Here is a 20,159-nt window from a genome sequence, read left to right on the forward strand (position 1 = left end):
AGGGCTTTGAGATTCTTCTCTCCAATTAACCACCAAAAAGCCAGAAGGAGAGCTATAGCTCAAGTGGTACAAGTGGTAGATTGCTCTCCTTGAGCAAAAAGAGCTCACAAACAGTGCCCAGGCCCTGAGTTTAAGCCCCCAGAACTTTTTTTTTTCCAGTCCTGAGCTTGAGCTCAGGGCCTGAACACTGTCCTTGGACTTTCTCAAGGCTAGATCTCTACCTATTGAGCCTCAGCACCACTTCTTGCTTTTTTCTATGTATGTGGTACCAAGGAATTAAACCCGGGTCTTCGTGCCTACCACTAGATCAAACACCTGGCCCCAGAAATTAAGAAAGAAAGAAAAAAAGAAAGAAAGAAAGAAGGGAGGGACTGACTGGGAGTTTGGCCTATGGTAGAGTGCTTGCCTAGCATGCATGAAGACCAGGGTTTGATTCCATAATAAACTATGTCTTTATTTCCTATATATCTCTGTCCCTTTTACTCACATGCATATATCGTTAAATTTCTCTTAAAAAGGAAAAGCATTTATTTTGGTCTGTTGGTCGGTTGTGGGACTTGAACTCTGGGCCTGGGCGCTGTCCCTGGGCTCTTCAGCTCAAGGCTACCACCCTACCCCTTGAGCCTCAGCGCCACTTCTGGTTTTCTAGAGGTTAATTTAGTGCCTGGGCTGGCTTTGAACCGAGATCCTCAAATCTCAGCCTCCTGATAGCTAGCGTTACAGGTGTGAGCCACCCTGCCCAATAAAAAACCTTTTAAAGTATGGTTGTTCATGCCTATAATCCTATCTACTCAGGAGACTGAGATCTGAGGACTGAGATTCAAAGTCAGCTTCAGCAAACAAATATGAGATTTTTTTTTTTTGGCCGTCCTGTGGCTTGAACTCAGAGCCTGAGCACAGTCCTTTGGCTTTTCTCAAGGCTAGAGCTCTACTACTTGAGCCACAGTACCACTTGCAGCTTTTTTCTATGTATGTGGTACCAAGGAATCAAACCTATGTCGATATGCATGCTAGACAAGCACTGTACTCAAAGCCATGCTCCCAGCCCTCTGAGGGACTCTTGTCTCCAATTAACCACAAAGAACAGAAAGAACTGGAGGTATGGCTCAGGAGCACTGGCTAGGAGCAAAAAAGCCAAGAGAGAACACACAGCATCTTGCATTCAAGGACCAGTACCATTACCCACATACATGCTCCCATGTGAGTGAACACATACACACACACACACACACACACACAAACACACATACACAAACCAAAGTCAATCTGAGCCCCAAATGGTGCTGTACTCCTATAATCTGTAATTCTAACATTATAGAGCCTGAACTAAGAGGACTGAGAGGTCAAGACCTCCCAGGGCTATGAAGCAAGTGCTATAGGAATAGTTTGAACTCAGAGCCTCATGTTTGGTAGGCAGGTGACTTACCACTTGAATAATACCTTCAGTTTTTTAAAGTATAGATTGATTCTTTTTTCCTTTTTGAATCATGAGTTAGGACAAAGCAGATATACGAAAAGAAGAAATTTCTTATCTTTTCACCTGTTGAATTAAAATATTGGAAAGAAATATCAATGAAGAACTATATATAAGGACATTAATGATTGATTGCTCATGAAGTCTCAGAAGCTTTCTGGTCTACAGGCAAGGGTAATTTTAAATGTGCCAATCTGCAAAAGTCCGTTTCCAGCAATCCTGGAGAAGCCATGTTATACCGTTAGTTAAGAGATAATATATTGGGTTGAGAGTCAGCCTCTCATCATTTTCCAGTATCATTTGAGATTAAACAAGTTTGGGGAACCAGCTGTGTCCCCAGGTTTAGAGTGTCAGCCTTGAAGCTCTTAGAGGTGTCTGCCTGATAACAGCAGCCTGGAGCAGCAGGTTAATGGGTTCTGTTTGTTTGTCTGTGTTTAATGCTCTTCCATTGTTGGTTGAAAAAGACATATTGCACTGGACTCCATGCTGCTAGAGGAGCAGGATTGAGGCTTGACACATTTCATTGGCTGGTTAAGTCTTTTCAATTCTCTCTAGAGTGCCACAGTACAATCTTGCTTCAGAGCAGAGGTAGACAAATTGATCCAGCCTGCCTCCTGTTTTTGTATAGCCTGCAAGTCACTGTGGCTTTTTTTTTAACCTCTCAAGTGATCAAAAAGAATCAAAAGAAATATATGAAATTTAAATCTCAGTGTCCATAAATAAAGTTCTGTCGGAACACCGCCACATGCTTTTCTGTTAACAGGTTTCCTGAGGTTGCTTTCTCACTGCAGCAGCAGTGTGCAGGAGCTGCAAATGAGATTGTATGGGCCACAAAGCAGAAAATATTTACTACTGACTCCTTACAGAAGTTTGCCTGGCCTTGCATTACAGCAACAAATGGCTCTCTAGTGGCTTCAAAGAGTCAAGGCAACTCCTGAAAGTGCCAGAGTTGTTTTCTGGGACGTGATTCTGAAAACATCTGACTTCAGCTTTATTAACTGGAGGGAAATTGACTAAATATCTAAGAATGTGGCTCAAGTGGCAAAGAGCTTGTTTAGCATGTGCAAGGCTTTGGGTTTGATCTCCAGTGCTACCAAAAAAAAAAATTAAATGAAAAAACATGATTTTTTTCAAGGTATATTCATGTTACTACTAAATTCCATTTACATTATCATTTTCATATTGAAGCAAGATAATTTAAACACTAGTAATTTTGTTATCATTTCCATATTTAAAGCAGAAGCTGTTAGTGAAATAGATCTGGAACCCCCTTTGTCTTTATTTCCATAGTGCACACAGCTTTTGGTGTTGCTAGAGAGTAGAAAGAGTGCTAGTTATTAGAAAACACAGTTATCTAGACCATCACTATACTGTCTCTGCGACTTTCCTTTGGCTCTCCCTTAAGCCATCAGAGGAAAGCCAGGCCCTGCTGCTTAGCCTCTGCTGGACAGATTGAGGAGCAATAAAATGGCCAAAAGGTGGCAGCAGGGGGAGGAGCAGGAACCGAAGAAACAAAGGGCCCTGGTTTGGCCTCTGCTTGAGCCACAGAGGTCTAAACTTTGACCAAGAAAAGCCTTTTTCTAGGCCTCCCCTCCACAACCAAATGAGAATTTCACCGCAACTGCCGAACAAGAACATGAGTTAGCATTGCCTGGAACATCATTTTTAAATGCCCTGGATTGTAATCTTATGGTACAATGGGTTTTAGGATTTGATATTTGGAGGTGTATATATTTTTATTTTTTTGTATATTATTTTTTTAAAGCAATCCAAAACAAAAGCACAGTATTTAACTTTCTGTGGTACTTATTAGGTAATGACTAGAAAGGTTTTGAATATTTGTTCGTGAAATTTTAAAATAAACTTACAAAATTGTTTTCGTGACTAGATTAACTAATAGCTAGGGCATTGTTTTAAAAGAACAACAAACATACACACACACACACACACTCACACTTTTAAGTTTAGGCACTGTGTGATTGGAGAAGCCAAGGGGACTGGGAAGAGCTACCCCTGTGCAGAACACATTTATGGGTTCATAGGGGAGTTTGTGCCTGTGAATTGTTCACTTGGCCCTTAAGAAATAAATAGAGCAGTTGTTTCATAGACTTAATCTTGGCATTACTGTACAAATATGGAATACTTCACAAACTCACATGGCATCCTTGAGCTGGGCATGCTCTAATTCTAGTATGTACTAGTGTGTACTGCTCTAATTCTAGTGTGCTGCCCAAGCAGTGTTCTGCAATGATTTTCAAATTTTATGAAAGTTACATGAGAAAAAAATGCTAACCAAGGGGAAGAACTTGTGTACAGTTTAGGAAAATCCTTTTGAGTCTGGTAGCAGAAACATTTTCTGTGAAATTTCATGTCAAAAGAATAAATAGTGAGCAGACATGGTGGCTCAGGCCTGTAATCCTAGCTACTCAGGAGGTTGAGATCTGAGGATCAAGGTTCAAAGCCAGCCCTGGCACAAAAGAACCTGAGACTCTTATCTCCAGTTAACCTCTAGAAAACTGGAAGCAGGGCTTGGCTGGAGGGTAAGGAGGTAGCTTTGAGCTGAAGAGCTCAGGGACAGTGCCCAAGAAAAAAGAATAGTGGCCAAGAACGTGGCCTAGTGGTAGAGTACTTGCCTAATATACCCAAAACCCTAGGTTCGATTCCTTTGTACCACATACACATAAAAGCCAGAAGTGGTGTTGTGGCTCAAAAATGGTACAACACTAGCTTTGAAAAAGCTCAATGGCAGTGCAGTGCTCGCATGCCGAGGCCCTGAGTTCAAGCCCCAGGACTGTAAAAAAAAAAAAATCTTTCTTGCCTAGCTCCTCCTGGCCCTCCCATCCTTCTGACTTGGCATGCAGGCTAGCCACATCAAGAATAGCATGCGTGCAGATGTGTACTTCACCACATACGTATGTTCCCAGCCCACTTTGGGGCAATTTACTTAATTCCTTTGTACATAATGTTTCTTTAGGTATCAAATGGGAAATAATAAAATGTGTCTCAAAGAGCTTAAGAAAGTTTAATAGATCCATATAGTGGTTCACACCTGTAATCCTAGCTACTTAGGAGGCGAAGACTTAGAGGATTTCAGATTGAAGCTAGCCCTGGCAGAAAAGTCTGCGAAATGCTAGCCTAGAGGTCCAGGTGGTAAAGCACAGTCTCTGTCTCTCCCCCCTCCCCCTCTCTTACCCTCTCCCTCTCTCCCCCTCTCCCCCGTCCCCTGCTCTCCCCCTCCCTCTCCCTTCTTTCCACTCCCCTCTCCCCTCTCCCCCTTCTCATCCCCACTCCTCTCTCTGACTAGATCTAGGAAGAATCACTAGTTTCATACCAAGTACCTAGGAAATGTAGTTACTTTTACCTACTTGGCTTTCCTGGCCTCCTACACTTTGGAACTTTGCTGGGGATATTTTCTTGGCAGATAGCCTCAATAATTCTTTTGCTTCCATAGATGAGGTGAGAATTACCAGTCAGTTTCCACACAGTGTTCTGGCCTGGAATCTGCTGAGTGGAGCTCACCTGCCCCTTTTGTTGAAGTTACCCATCTCTTTCCTTCACTGCATACTGAACCTTCTTTTTCTTCACAGATATATGTAATTGACAGTGCAGACAGAAAAAGATTTGAAGAGACAGGTCAGGTAAATAATTATTTTGTTGAGATGTTTCCCAAATAACTTGGTACTCATTAATGCACTTTGTAAATATGTAAGAGGGAAGGAGGGGTTTTTGTTGTTGTTTAACCTTGACAATTCCAACTGTCAGAAATTCAAATAGCACAAATTCCAGCTGTTTAAAAAAAAATAGTTAACAGGCTGGGAATGTGGCCCAGTGGTAGAGTGCTTGCCTATTATGCATGAAGTCCTGGGTTTGATTCCTCAGTACCACATAAACAGAAAAGGTCAGAAATGATGCTATAGCTCAAGTGATACTAGCCTTGAGCAAAAGAAGCTCGGGGATAGTGCCCAGGCCCTGAGTTCAAGCCCCGGGACTGGCAAAAAGAAAATAAGAGTCCTCTAAACCATTTTTTTTTTCTTTTTGGGGAAGAGGTGGTTATTTGTTGTGTTGTATTGGTCATTTGAATTCAGGGCTGGGCACTGCCCCTGGGCCATTTTTTCACTCAAGGCTATTATGTTCCACTTGAGCCTGAACTCCTTTCTACCCTGAACTACTTGGGGTGGGCTTCCAAAGACAGCAGTCTTCACGTTTAGGTTCCTTTTTGTTGGATAGTAGATTGAGAACCTTCCTGAAGATACCCGTGTTCCTTTTGCACCATAATGAAGGAAGCAGGGCCAGCCAGAGCTTGGAGGCAGAGGGCTCTTCGTCATCTGCCACCAGTCCTCTCTGAAAGCTCTAATGTTTAAAAAAGCTAAAATAGAGGCTTAATGGGAAAGAGGTAGGGTCTGTCATTAAAATAAGTAGACACCCTCATTTGTACTCACTACAGGCAGAACCAAAACACAGTTTAAGAGTGCAGCTGTAGGGGCCGGGAGTTTGGCCTAGTGGTTAAAGTGCTTGCCTAGCATGCATGAAGACCCGGGTTCGATTCCTCGGTACCACATACATAGAAAAAAGTCGGAAGTGGTGCTGAGGCTCAAGTGGTAGAGCTCTAGCCTTGAGAAAGTCCAAGGACAGTGCTCAGGCCCTGAGCTCAAGCCCAGGACTGGCAAAAAAAAAAAAAAAAAGAGTGCAGCTGTAAGCGCAAAATCAGGGACTTTGCTAGATGAATCAATATGATAAAAAATTGATGAAAATTAATACATGGACATGAATGTTTTATAAAGAAACTGATGAAATATCAGTTATACACACACACACACACACACACACACACACACACACACACACACACACACACTAAGCTCGATATGTGCAAAGATTCCAAGGGCTCAAGCCTGTAATCCTAACTACTCCAAAGGCTGAGATCTGAGGATCATGGTTCATGGATCATGCTAGCCCAGGCAGGAAAATCCATAAGACTCTTTGCCAGTTGCTCACAGAAAAAACCAGAAGTGGAGCTGGCTCAAATGAAAGAACACTAGCTTTGAACAAAAGCAGCTCAGGAACAGAGCCCAGGCCCTGGGTTCAAGCATAGGGAAGGAAGGAGGGAGGAAGAGAGGAAAGATTACCAGTTGTTCACACTTGTGATCTAGCTATTAAGGAAACTGAGATCTGAGAATCAAGGTTCAAAGCCTATGAAAGCAGCCAAATTTAGAGCTTCTTATCTCCAGTTGACCAGCAAAATGCTGGAAGTGGAGGTGTGGCACAATGGGTAGAGTGTCAGTCTAAGGGTAGAGTGTCAGTCTAAGGCAAAAAAGCTAAGGGAGAGTAAGAAAAATGTTATTTGTATATAGTAGCCTTCTCTAACCATTTACATGCTCCCTGGAACAGTGTTTCTCAAGGCATAATCTGTGTAACACGCATAGTAGAACTGATCACCCGGAGAGTTTGTTGAATGTGCAGATTCCTTTCCAAAGTCAGTGTCATAGGCTGGGCCCAGGGATCCGCTAGGAAATCTTCCACAGACACAAGCCCAAGGATCACTGCCCTTGAAAGTTTCTGAAATTAGAAGCACATGCTTTAAGTACTGACTTATTTCCTTCCTTCCTTCCTTCCTTCCTTCCTTCCTTCCTTCCTTCCCCAAATGCTGCAGGAACTAGCTGAATTGCTGGAGGAGGAAAAGCTGAGTTGTGTGCCTGTGCTCATCTTTGCTAACAAGCAGGATCTGCTCACGGCTGCCCCTGCCTCTGAAATTGCAGAAGGCCTGAATCTGCACACCATTCGAGACCGAGTCTGGCAGATCCAGTCCTGCTCTGCGCTCACTGGGGAAGGTGTTCAGGTGAGACTCCAGGAAGGCTTGGTCCCCTGGAACATGGCAGCCCACCAAGGTGATCTGTTTCATTGATTCAGTTGACCTAGTCAGAAAAAGTAGTGAGACTAATAAGCTTTATTGATTGGTATGGGCGAGGTTGGTTATTTTTTATTTAACAGTCCTCAGATACCAGGAAATGTTCTGAGAGAACCATTGAGATGAACCAACTCAAACAAGGTTTCTCAATGGTGAAAGAAGACTCTGAGGATTGTTTGTAACTCTAGAATCTTTCCAGGTTGAGTTGGGATTCCACACTGGGTCCAAAACTGATTCCTCTCAAGGCGTGGCTGGCCGTCAGAAACAGTACATGAACCCGAGTGCTTTCCCTGCCCTCAGGGTTGCTACGTTGTTTCTTGCTGCAGGTTCAGTTCCCAATGGGAAGCTTTGCTCTGAGGGACTGTATACTAGGATCTCAGGCTCCACCTCATTAATTTAGGTCAGCTGTATCACAAACACCCAAGCAATTTCCTCCAAGAATGAGAAGCACTTTCAGCTCAGCTGGCACTGTGGTCCTGCAGGACCAACTCCACCCTTCCCTCCCCCTCAAGGGTTTGAACTCTGGGCCTCAAATTCTCACTCAGCTTCCTTGCCCATGGCTGGTACTCTGCCACTTCAGTCATGCCTCAAGCCTGGCTGCTTCCTGGTTATTTTGGAGATGGAATCTTATAAATTTTTCTACCCAAGCTGGCTTTGAACATCAGTTCTCTAGAATAGCAAACATCGCAAACATGAGCCTCCAGAGCTTGCTTAGGACAACTTCTTGTTCCAGAGCCCTAGCATCTTCCATCTTCATCCAGTGTACTAGCCAGGATGTGCCCAGGTGCTCTGAGGACTGACTGTACTACAGTGCTGCATGATGCTGGGGGTTCACTGCCTCTGAAGATCACCCCCCCCCCAATAGCCATAGAATGGCAGGGCCATTCACCAGTCTTCATCGGTCTCCATCAGCATCTTGGGCACATGCCTAGATTTGATTTTGATCATTGTCCTGCTGACTTTCCCATTTCCCTTCCAATATTCTCATTTCTAAGACACTGACACTGATTTATCTTTAAATGGCTTTACCACTGTTATTCCAAGCAAATAATTACTATCTAGGATTATCTCAGCAGAGTCATGCTGCCTGCTTTTGGTTTTTGTTTTTCCTCTTTTTGTAACAAAACTAGAATTGTGTGTAGCCCTAGATCTGAGGGCAGCCTGGTCAACATAAGACAACTGCTGATGCCTGCACATCTAGAAGCTTCTGTGCATGTGTGTATGTGCACACACACACATATGTACATATGTGTGTGCACATGTGCACATGTGTGCAGGAACTCTTTAGGACCTAGAGAGCACAAGGACTTCATCCCCAAAATGGACTCCGGAGCTGTATGGATATCTCAGACATTTAGAATGAGATGGTCTTTGGGGAAGTTTTAAGTATGTACACTGCCAAAGAGCATCTGGATTATTTATTTATTTATTTATTTTTGGTGGGTCATGGGGCTTGAACTCAGCTTGGGCCATATCTCTGAATTCTTCAGCTCAAGGCTACTATACTACTCTACCCCTGGGCCTAGGCATTGTCCTTGAGCCCTTCAGGTCAAGGCTACTGCCCTTCCCTTGAGCCAAGCCCCACTTCCCTTTTTCTAGTGATTAATTGGAATAAGAGTCTCAGGTCCTTTTGTGCCTGGGCTGGCTTTGAACCTTGATCCTCAGATCTCAGCCTCCTGAGTAGATAGGACTACAGGCGAGAACCACCGGGCCTGGCAGCTTCTGGATTTTTGTTTGTTTTTATCATTGTTTTCTTTAAGTCTTATTTCTATCTAAATTCTAATTACTAAACTATTATGGGGGCTGGAAATGTGGCTTGGTGGTTGAGTGCTTGCCTAGCATGCACAAAGCCCTGGATTCCATTCCTCAGCAGCACATAAACAGAAGAAGCTGGAATTAGTGCTGTGGCTCTAGTGGTAGAGTGCTAGTCTTGAGCAAAAGAAGATCAGAGGGCCAGGAGTTTGGCCTAGTGGTTAAAGTGCTTGCCTAGCATGCATGAAGACCTGGGTTCGATTCCTTGGTACCACATACATAGAAAAAAGCCGGAAGTGGTGCTGAGGCTCAAGTGGTAGAGCTCTAGCCTTGAGAAAGTCCAAGGACAGTGCTCAGGCCCTGAGCTCAAGCCCAGGACTGGCAAAAAAAAAAAAAAAAGAAGATCAGAGACTGTGCCCAGGCCCTGAGTTGAAGCCCCAGGACTGGGGGATGGGATGGGGGAAATAGTATGTTCTAGGCAGGCACTCTACCAGTTTACCCACATCTCATTCTAAAGGAAGTACTGTGACATACACAACTGTAGTCACAGCTATGTGGGACTTGAACCTAAGACTTATAGTGTGTGTGTGTGTGTGTGTGTGTCTCACCATTGATTATATAAAAGTCTATAAAAAGCCGGGCTCTAGTGGCTCACGCCTGTAATCCTAGCTATCCAGGAGGATGAGATCTGAGGATTGCAGTTCAAAGCCAGCCCAGGAACAAGAGACTATGAAACTCTTATCTCCAATTAACCACCAGAAAACCAGAAGTGGTGCTGTGACTCAAGTAGTAGAATGCTATCCTTGAGCCAAGGAGCTCAGAAACAATGCCCAGGCCCAGAGTTAAAGCCCCAGGACCACCCCTCCCTCCAAAAAAAAAGTCTATAAAGATAGGGTTTGAGGTGTGTCGGGGTGTGGCTCAATGGATAGCACTAGCCTAACATGCGCAAGACCTTGGGTTCATCCCTAGCACCACCATACCCCCAAAACGTAAGAAGTCCATTAATTGTATTATTATTCCAATTCTTCCTTGTAAAATTGTCATATAAGTGATTCTCTCTTACTCTGTGTGTGTGTGTGTGTGTATATGTTTGTATGTACACACATCTCTATACATTATACACACATATAGAAATAGCAGGTTTTGAATTAACCCGGGTCTTCATACATGCTAGGCAAGCACTCTACCACTAGGCCAAACTCCCAGCCTAAATTAACTCTCTCTATATATATTTTTTTATTTTTTTGGCCAGTCCTAGGCTTGGGCTCAGGGCACTGTCCTTGGACTTTCTCAAGGCTAGAGCTCTACCACTTGAGCCTCAGCACCACTTCCAGCTTTTTGCTATGTATGTGGTACCGAGGAATCGAACCCGGGTCTTCATGCATGCTAGGCAAGCACTCTACCACTAGGCCAAACTCCCGGCCCCCTGAATTAACTATATTTTAAAGTTAATTTTTAAGCTGGTTTGACAAGTATACTATAACCCTGGTTTTTTGGTTTGGGGTTTTTTTGTTGTTGGTTTGGGGAAGGGGGGGTTGCCAGTGCTGGGGCTTGAACTCACAACCTTGAACTGTCCTTGAGCTTCTTTTGCTCAAGGATAGTACTCTATCACTTGAGCCACAGAACCACTTCAAGCTTTTTCTGTTCACGTGGCTAGCATGCTAGGCAATGCTGAACCACATTCCCATCCCATAATCCAGATATTTTGAATGTCTTTTACTCGATTGTCCTTTTTTTTTTTTTTAATCAGGACTTGCTGGGCATGGTGGCTCTCACATATAATTCCAGCTTCTCAGCCAGGCGCAGTGGCTCACGCCTATAATCCCAACTACTCAGGAGGCTCAGACCTGAGGATCACAATTCAAAGCCAACCCAGATAGTAAAGTCTGTGAGACTCTTATCTCTAATTAACCACCAAAAAACTGGAAGTGGCTCTGTGGCTCAAGGGGTAGGGCAGTAGCCTTGAGCTGAAGAGCTCATGGACAACACCCAGGCCCAGAGTTCAGGTCCCACAACCAACAAAAAAGAAAAAGATACTTCCAGCTCCTCTCCTAGGAGGATCATGACTCAAGGCAGAACTAGCCAGAAAAGAAAAACAAATTAGAAAGACCTTATCTAGGCAAACTGGCTGAGTGGGATAGACTGATTATACCTGTAATCTGAACTATAACAGAGGCATAAGGAGGAGCATTAGGGTAGAAAGCCAGCCCAGGCAAAGAAGCATAAAAATAACTAAAGTAAAACCGGGTGCCAGATGCTCCTACCTGTAATCCTAATTACTCACTAAGCTAAGATCATGGTTCAAAGTTAGCCTGGACAGGAAAGTCCATGAGATTTTTATCTCCAATTAAAACCATCAAAAAGCTAAAAGGAAAGGTATGGCTAAAGCGATAGAGCATCAACACTGAGTGGAAAAGCTAGGGACAGTGCCCAGGCACTGAGTTCAAGCCTCACTGTCAACACTCACACACACACAAAGGGGGTTGGTCATGTGTTTGAGTGGTAGAGTGCCTATCTAGCAAGTATATGGCCTTGAATAGAGCTGAAGAAAGGAGAACCAGGGAAATACAGAGTCAATATGCAGAGTAGTGAGACTAAATTCAAAGCAGGCTTCAGAGGAGCTCCTGGAGTTGCCTCCGCAGGCCCCACCCCACTCCTATCAGGTAGAGCTCTTCAGCACTCCACTGTGGACGCAGAAGGCCTGTTACAGGCCCTTGTTTGGGTTGTTGGTTTTTGTGCTTCTGCTAGAAATCAAATTCAGAGCTCCCCCGCCCATATGACATGCAAGTGCTCTACCACTCAATCACACAACCTCACGTACAGGATCTTTAGGCTAAAATGGAGACAGAAAGCTATTAAGTGGGGTGAAATTAGCTAGTTTGAATAATGGGAAATTATATAGTCAGATTTTGGTAAGAAAGTGCTTCTCCAATCAGGGGCCTTGAACAGCCAGGTGCACAGGAAGGGATATCAGGAGGAATCCAGCAAAGAATTATGAGATCAAAAATGATTACATATGAAGGAGAAATAGTTTGAAGGTCACTTAATTAGTTTAGTAGATAGTACCATGGTGTATAGAATTGGGTAGTTAAGACTGGGATTTCAAGGTTAATGAGATTAGATTATGGTTAATAGAATGATATAAATTTAGAGAATTTAACCATTATTTGAAATGGGTTATTTAATAAAAATGTTAATTAAGAGGGGAATCTGCTGTCTATTGTCCTCTACTGGTAACCTTTGGGACCAGAGAAAGGTCGTGGGGGGTTCCTGTGGGCACACCTTTGATTGTAATACAGCACCATTTGACAGCACCCTTCCCTCAGCAGTGCCTCTGACCGACACTCTGCTCACTCGGCTTGTTTCTTGGTTTTCACCTTAAAAAAGGGTCACTTAAATGTAATTCCTTTCCAGTATTGCATACTTGAAGTACAGGCCTTTAGTGATTCTTAGTTAAGGCCTAAAAATAATAGCCCTAAAAATTAAAGAGTTTCTTAGAAAAAGATGTCTGTAAGATCCAGTGTGTGGGGTTCACTTGAAGATATGGAGTGTGTAATAATGATTAAAATTTCCTAAATTTATATTTTGCCCTGTCCACTCCTCTGCTTCCCCAGAAGATGGTCAGGAATGAGCAGAGCTGCCAGAATGATGAGATACTAGGTAGTTTGGTCAGACAACTCCTGTCACCACAGGAGAGTTCAAGAAAAAAGGCCTGGAATTCCTGTTCCACCTGCAGGCTTGGAAGATGGTGTCTGTCTTCCTTTTTGTTTTGTTTTGTTTGTGGGTCCTAGGGCATGAGTCAAACTCAGGGCTTCATGCATGCTATGCACTAAGCCACATTCCCAGCCGCAGTGTGTGCCTGTGTTTGCTGTTTAACCAAAATGCATCTGAGAAACTTGGCATGGCCATACACAGCTGTAACTGCAGCCCTCAGGAGGCTGAAGCAGAAGGACCCAGACTTCAGGCCATCCGGGACCGGGGTTTGATTCCTCGGTACCACATATACATAGGAAAAGCCAAAAATGGTGCCTGTAGCTCAAGTGGTGGAGCTCTAGCCTTGAGAAAGCCCAAGGACAGCGCTCAGACCCTGAGTTTTAAGACCCAGCACTGTCAAAAAAAAAATAGCCTGGAAGGCTGAGATCTGAGGATCAGTTTGCCAGCCTAGGCAGAAAAGTCCGTGAGTGGTGCTGTGGTTCAGGTAGCCAAGTGTTAGCATTGAGCAACAAGAGCTCAGGAACAGTGCCCAGGCCCGGAGTTCAAGCCCCATGACCAACAATGAAAGAAAGAACGTGGCGGGGGGTGGGGGGGAGACAGGCATTTGGGAAATTTTTCGAATCCTATCAAAGAGCAGGGACCTTGAGTGGCCAAGTTGGGAAGACAGCCCACTAGTGAGTATGCCTGCCACGCCCCTCTTGTGCTAGCTAAGTAGAAGTGTATCACTTCTCATGAGTGGGTAGCTTGAACGCATGCTTTGAGGTTGCAGAAATTATTCGTGATTCCTGGAGTGGATTTAAGTCTTTTCTTCCACTAATGTTGACGAGGCAATGTTGACGAGGCAGGCAGTACTTACTGTGTGCCCCTGCACTGGGTGTAGGAATTGACTCTTGAGGTCATCAGGAGAGTTTGGAACAGGTCTGTCTTTGCCTGATGGATGGCAGCAGGGTGGCCAGTCTACCAGGTAATTAAAGCAGGGAGGGGTCAGGAGCAGGCACCGGCTGAAGGGCACGAGACGCTGAAGGAGCACATCAGTCTTGGGAACTCTGTCCTGCCAAGAGGCCACAGTCCAGGGGGTGACCACAGAGCCTCAGTTATGTTGAGCATAGAAGGCAGGAGGGGGGAAGGTGAAAAATGTTCAGGAGGGTTGACGTGAAAACCCCTCAGCCACATCCCCTGTGACGAGAAGTCTACCTGCACCTCTCCTAAGAGACAATTTAACACTAGAACTCTATTCCTTTTTCTTTTCCTACAAAACTGTGACCTGGCTTAGAGCCAAAGAAACCAATAGAATCCCATCCATCCCGCCTCCATGTGCAGACCTGAGTCAGAACCCCAAACCACCGCTGTTCTTGGGCTCCTCAGCTGTTGTCATTCCAGGTGTTTATGCCTAAAACACTATGTTTGTGTGTGAGAGTGTGAGTGAGAGACAGACAGACAGACAGACAAAGTGGTAGAGAGAGATTATCCAGGCTCTGGGCTTCCTTTCAAAGCAGAGGTCAGCAGCCTTAATCCCACCTCTAACCTTGATCACTGCAGACACCTGCCTACACCCCTGTCCTTGAGCTCACAGAATATTCCCTGTTGTTGCTCTTCAATCTGCCACGTCAGGCCTGCTTTTCCATTTCACTTTGTCCTCCATTCGTCTCAGCCTTGTCCGAGCAGGAACAGTGACCAGGTGATAGCCGTCTCAGCTGCCTCACTTCCACAGTGGGCGCAGAAACCTAGGCTGCTATATGAGTCTTGTGCAGTCCAAGCCCACTCTCCTGGCTCTATTCTTCCTTCAGCCAACGGGCTTTTCCCCAACATGCCTATAGAACTTCCATACTTCAGCCCAGCACGGTAGCTCCCACCCGTAATCCTAGCTACTCAGGAGGCTGCGATCTGAGGATCACGGTTCAAAGCCAGCCCGGGCACCAAAGAGAGACTCTTACCCAATTAATCACTAGAAAATGGGAAGTGGGGCTGTGGCTCAAAGAGTAGGGGTTAGTCTTTAGCTGAAGAGCTCAGAGACAAGGCCCAGGCCCAGGCCGAGGGGTAGGGTGGTAGCTTTGAGCTGAAGAGCTCAGGGACAGCACCCAGGCCCAGAGTTCAAGCCCCATGACCCACAAAAAAAGAAAGAAAAGAGAAGAGAAAGAACTTTACGTTTGTTGATGCTGGAACCAGGGCTCCCACATTGAACCCAGGACCATTTCTACCACTGAGTTCCGGGTCTGGCATCAGTTGTTACTGATTCCAGGTGTACCTGGAACTGCTTTTCTATGAGTCAGACATCAGGTTTATTTTTTAAAATGTTAAACCCTTCTAAAGACTAAGAAAGCAAGCTCAGACTATTGTGATTTTGCTCCTTCCCTTGGTACAGTGCCCTTTGCCACCAGAAAAATATTAATAGCAAGCAATATTTTATGTATGCTACATCCAGCTGCTCCTTGACCCTGGGGGCCCAATGACACAACAGAACAGGCTGCATTGCTCAGCAAGGGTCTGAACCCCGTGTCATCCTAAAGCAATTACTGAAGTGATTTCTGCGCATAGTCAGCCTCACTTTAAAAACCAGCCCATCCAATCATGGCTGCCCCTACTCCCTTCCACCTACCAGCAGTGATGATGCCCCAGACTGAGGTCAGATTTAAAAGGGGGCTCTGCCCACAGAGGGAGGCAGTGCACCTGAAATCCTGGACAGAAGACTTTGGGCCTAATAGGTATCCACCATATGCTGATTTGCATCCCTGTGCCTCCCCAGTGGTTATGGTAAGGAATGATTACTGCCACACAGAGAAACGGCCGCAGTATTTGAGCCTCAGTGTCTTGTCTGTGTTATTGAGCCGAGGTGTATTGATTCGGATGTGGCTTCGATGTGGCTTCAACAAGAGGGGTCAGGGAAAAGGGGGCAGTGGAGGAAAAAGGTCTAGGCTCTCAACCAAAGGTTGTCGTGCAGGAAATTGGTCAAACCAGTTCCTAACAATAACAGTTCAGCCCTTAAGCAAACCGGTGAGTTCATTTCCTTAAGAGGCAGAGTACTCTCACCTCATAGGAAGGGATCACCTTTTCTCCTTTGTCTGTTTTACAAAAACAAAACCTTGCTTATAAAGAAGCAAAAGGCTCCTCCATTTGCTTCTGCATAGTATAGATGTGGGCTTTCACAGGAGGAGCTGCTCCAGGTGGGTGGGTGGTTTTATAACCTCGGTTCAAAACAGGTGAATGAATTTCCAGGCCTTTGCAGGCAGCCCAGGACAGTGGAGTCCGGCAGCCTCAGGACCTCTTGGAGCTGACCAAGCCATGAGAAAGAAAATGCAGGGGAGGGCTGCCTTTTCCACCTCCCTCGGCTGTCCCCCAAAGTCACAGAGCAATGAGAAATGGTTCAAAAGCAGGGACACAACGGCTGGAGCTAGATTGCCTAGCTTAGCAGCCCACCCCACTCCAGACCATCTGTGACTTCATTTCCTCATTTGTAACATGGAAATAATAACAAACAACCACTTTACAGGGCTGCTGGAGGATTTAATTTAGAAGATATAAATTAGGTGTGCACGCCAGTTTGTGTGACTATGACCTCAGGCCAGTCCCATGTGGGCGCCCCCCTCAGGGACCTTGGACACCACTATTATCTTTCTTCTCCAGTGGACTCCTTGACAAAGCTGGCCCTGATTTGATTTACGAGGTATTGTCACCCTGGATTGCCCCTCCCCCATACCTCCCACTTTCAGCTCAGGTTCTCTCAGTAACAAGAAAAGTACTCCGCCCAACACCCAAACAATACAGCTCAGGGACCTCTCCAAGTCCTCAGTAGCCATGGCAGTGTTGGCTCTGGGGACTTGAAACACCCCCCCCCCAGATTCCAAAGGAGCCACAACCCCTCTCCCGTCCCTCCCCCCTGCAGGGGCCCCTGGCTCGAGGCAGTAGGGGGTGCTGGCCTCAGAGTGCCCTCTGTTGGCAGGACTATGTGCCTGGCCTTGCCGCTGTCCATCCTCAGACATCTGGAGGACGGCACCCCTCAACAGGACTCACCCCTTAACCACCCCCCACCTCCAGAGTAGATACCCAGGGTAGGGCCACCGGGCCTCCACCTTGTACTCTTAAGTGCCTGCAGCTGAATAAATATTTTCCCTATCTCTTTGGCTGCATTCATGTCCAGTTAGATACGAAGGAAAAACCCCCTCTTCCTCCTCCTCTTCCATCGTCCATAAAACAAGAAAAAAGACAAAATGATATTCACATTGTGTGGCACTAGGGCTCTTGACTTCTCCGGGAAGCTGGTCTGATAGAATGTCGCTGTTAGAGTCTCGGTGGAGGAGAGGACATTGAGGCGGCACCTTCGGGTGTTGATGCTGCTCCTCGAGATGGAAGTGGTATATGCCAGCGCTGAGCTGTGCAGCCTCGGCCACGAGAGAAGATGGTTATCTTATTCAGCCCTCTTGTATTTTGTAAAAAATCTTTTTTGTCTCCTGGCAGGTGATCATTTTTTTTTCCTGGAAACCAATTAGCTACTAAAATTAAACCTGCTTCTCTTTAAATTAAGCCTTTTCATAAGATGGTCTTAAAATTGGCCTCTGCTTTTCAGCGTGCACAGCTGACCCAGTTGTAATTGGAGATGCGTCGGGCGCCCCCTCCCCTGCCCCGGCATTCCTCCACCTGCCCCCACTGCGGCCAGGTGCTCTTCGTCTCCGGGCTGGCCAGGGCCAGCTTTGTCTTGGCAAAGGCCATAAGGTTCACCCAGATTATCTGGTGCTCCTGCCCAAGTGCCCTGATGGCAACTGGCAGAGTTATAATCACTGTAAATGCAGGTGATGGTCAGATTAGCCAGAAGAGAGGATGCCTGCTGATTGTTTTGCCAGGATGTATTGTTTATGGGATTAATGTTCCGAATGGCCGAGGGTGTCAGCTGATATTTATTACTGTAAGCTGTCTCAGCTGTTCGGGTTCAGCAGCGGAGACCCATGGTCACCGGAAATGCGGGGCTCAGGGGTGTCATGTGTGTCTGATCTGTGCAGATGTGAGGGCTGTCAAAGCTGGGAAAGAGATTCGTGGAAGTGGCCACCCTGAATTTAGTTGTGGGCTTCTAAGGGAAGTCACACACTCCTGAAGGTTAGAGAGCCCCTGGGGAAAGGGAGGCCTGTCCAGGTATGGTTCCAAAGGGGTTGAAAAGCAGGTCATGTCTGACAGGCCTGGCATCCATGAGAAATTGTGTTGCCTGCCAGGTGGCTCTAGGCTTTGTGTAGCTCTTACCTTAGTCCCTTCTCCTGCCTTCTATGAGAGGACACTTTGAAGGTCACTGTGCCTTTAAGGGAACCTTCTCTCTGCCCCTGGGCTTGGGAAGGCTTAAAGCTACCAGAAGCTGGCCAGGCCCTTTGAAACTTATCTGTAGTGCTTCACGTAGAGAAATAAATTCACATTGCCCCAGTGTGTGTGTGTAGTAACACACTGCGGAGGGCTTGTTTTTCCAAAACGAAATTTAATTTAACCCAAGTGTACACTGTCACAATTGTAAACACACTGGGGCCCCAGAAGGGTGGCTTATTGAATTTAATGCCCTAGCAAAGGTCAGCTTTTAGCAAAAGCCAAAAATGGCTGGAATCTTTTCTGATAGCTACTCAATCAAGCTTTGGATGCGGGCAGATGTGTTTATTTTTTCAGAGGGAGTTCCTGAGATCCCATCTCAAGTTCAGCTGCCTGGCACTTCTCTCCCACCTCCCTCCTCCTAGCCAAGAGGTCACAGGCCCTGCTCACCCAGATGGGCCCCTGGACAAGCAGCAGACTGCCTGAAGTTGGTGGTCTCTAAGAGGGAGAACAGAACCCCCTCCCTCCCCTCCAGGCTGGAGGCGGGGTTTTCTGGGAACTAACACTGTCTTTCTCTGACCATTTCCCTCCAAGGATGGCATGAACTGGGTCTGCAAAAATGTCAATGCAAAGAAGAAATAAAATGTAGCCGGATGGAAACACAAGGAGCTGCAGGAGCTGAATTCGGTCCTGAAAAACACCAATTTGCTGCTTTCTGACCAAATGTTTTTCCATCTGTGTACAGCTACAGCTGTTTGAAGAGGGGGGAAAACACCATTTAAAAAGAATCCCCATTCCAGCAGTAGATTTAACTAATCTCTGAGGTTCATATCATTTTTCAAATAAAGGAATTATATTATTTCCTCTGCATAATTGAAATAGTATTAAATGTCTCAAAGCACATGATTAGAAAATGAGATCTTTTAAATGAGCCAGAGATTGCATTGCAGTTTAGACAATTCCAGTGGGCTTTATTGTTTCAAAAAAAAAAAAGAAAAGAAAGAAAGAAAGAAAGAGGAAGAAGCTGCTTATGCTGAGTTCATTTATTTACTGACCTGTCCCTTCACTCCCTCGGTGGTTAGAAACCACAGACAATGTTTGCAGGGGCGGGGGGGGGGGGGGGGGGAGGGAGAGGAGGGGAGTGTTGGTGATTTTTTTTTCCCATCACCAATCAAGCCAGGGCTTCAGTGGAGCAGGAAGCAGCTGGGGGGGAGGGGGAGGGATAGCAGATGATTAAACCATCTTGTCATGCAGGTAGAAGACTGTTTGTAATCCTCACCCTTTGAAAAAGAAGAGAAAAAAAAAGAATCATTCCTTGCAAACAAGTCACTACAGAAACATACTCTAACCCCAGCTCCTCCACCCCCAACCAGGCACACAGGGAAGCAAATTCTTAGGACTTTTGACTGTAATGACATCAGGAATGTAAGGAGAGGTGGGAGGTTTAATTCCAGAAAAATTACAAGGTCCTTCAAAAGCCCTCACATCGAGGGCTCAGGCTAGCGTAAACAGGCTTTCTCCAGTTCAGTGGAGCAGGAACAGGGACTCTGAGATTAGCGGCTTCTCCTCTGCCCTCCTATAGAAGAGATTTCTAAAGCTCAAAGAATTCTGTGTTTAAATGATCACAATAGACCGCTGCTATCAGATTTTAAAAATAAATGCAGCTTTGCTACGAACCTTCTCCACTGAGAAAAGCCAGGCAGATCGATTTTGAAGCGAGATCAATGTTTACAGTTCTGACAACTAGGTGGTGCAGGAATATTTCTGCGTGGATGTGTGCTTGTGATGGCAAGGGCTGGACCCCGGGAAGCCAGGCACCCCAGCTTCTGGTCTCCCCTGATTCTCCAGCAAATCTGTCTTCTGTTGACTGATTGGGGAAGAACACCAAAAGCCAATCTCCCTCCTAGATGATCTAGCCTATACTGCAAAAGGAGCTTGTTAACCTGGACCTTCAGAAATCCCCAGCTTGAAACATGGGAAAGCAGGCCAAAGCCTCGTCCAGCTCCTGAATTAGATCCTGTTCTGGGCCTGAGTTGG

General features: G+C 45.6%; 1 protein-coding gene across 1 annotated transcript in view; it reads left to right on the forward strand.

The window, feature by feature from the left end:
• The window catches only part of Arl3 (ARF like GTPase 3), a 34,776-nt gene extending 15,656 nt beyond the window's left edge, over positions 1–19,120 (forward strand). The window contains exons 4-6 of the mRNA XM_090345984.1: positions 5,062–5,112; positions 7,125–7,310; positions 18,717–19,120. Of these exons, the coding sequence (XP_090202110.1) occupies positions 5,062–5,112; positions 7,125–7,310; positions 18,717–18,764 (285 nt within the window). The 3' untranslated portion in view covers positions 18,765–19,120. The remainder of the gene's footprint in view (positions 1–5,061; positions 5,113–7,124; positions 7,311–18,716) is intronic.
• The last annotated feature ends 1,039 nt before the right edge of the window (positions 19,121–20,159 follow it).

The sequence above is a fragment of the Megascapheus bottae genome, chromosome 15 (assembly GCF_031878675.1).
Source record: "Megascapheus bottae isolate mThoBot1 chromosome 15, mThoBot2.hap1, whole genome shotgun sequence".
NCBI lineage: Eukaryota > Metazoa > Chordata > Mammalia > Rodentia > Geomyidae > Megascapheus > Megascapheus bottae.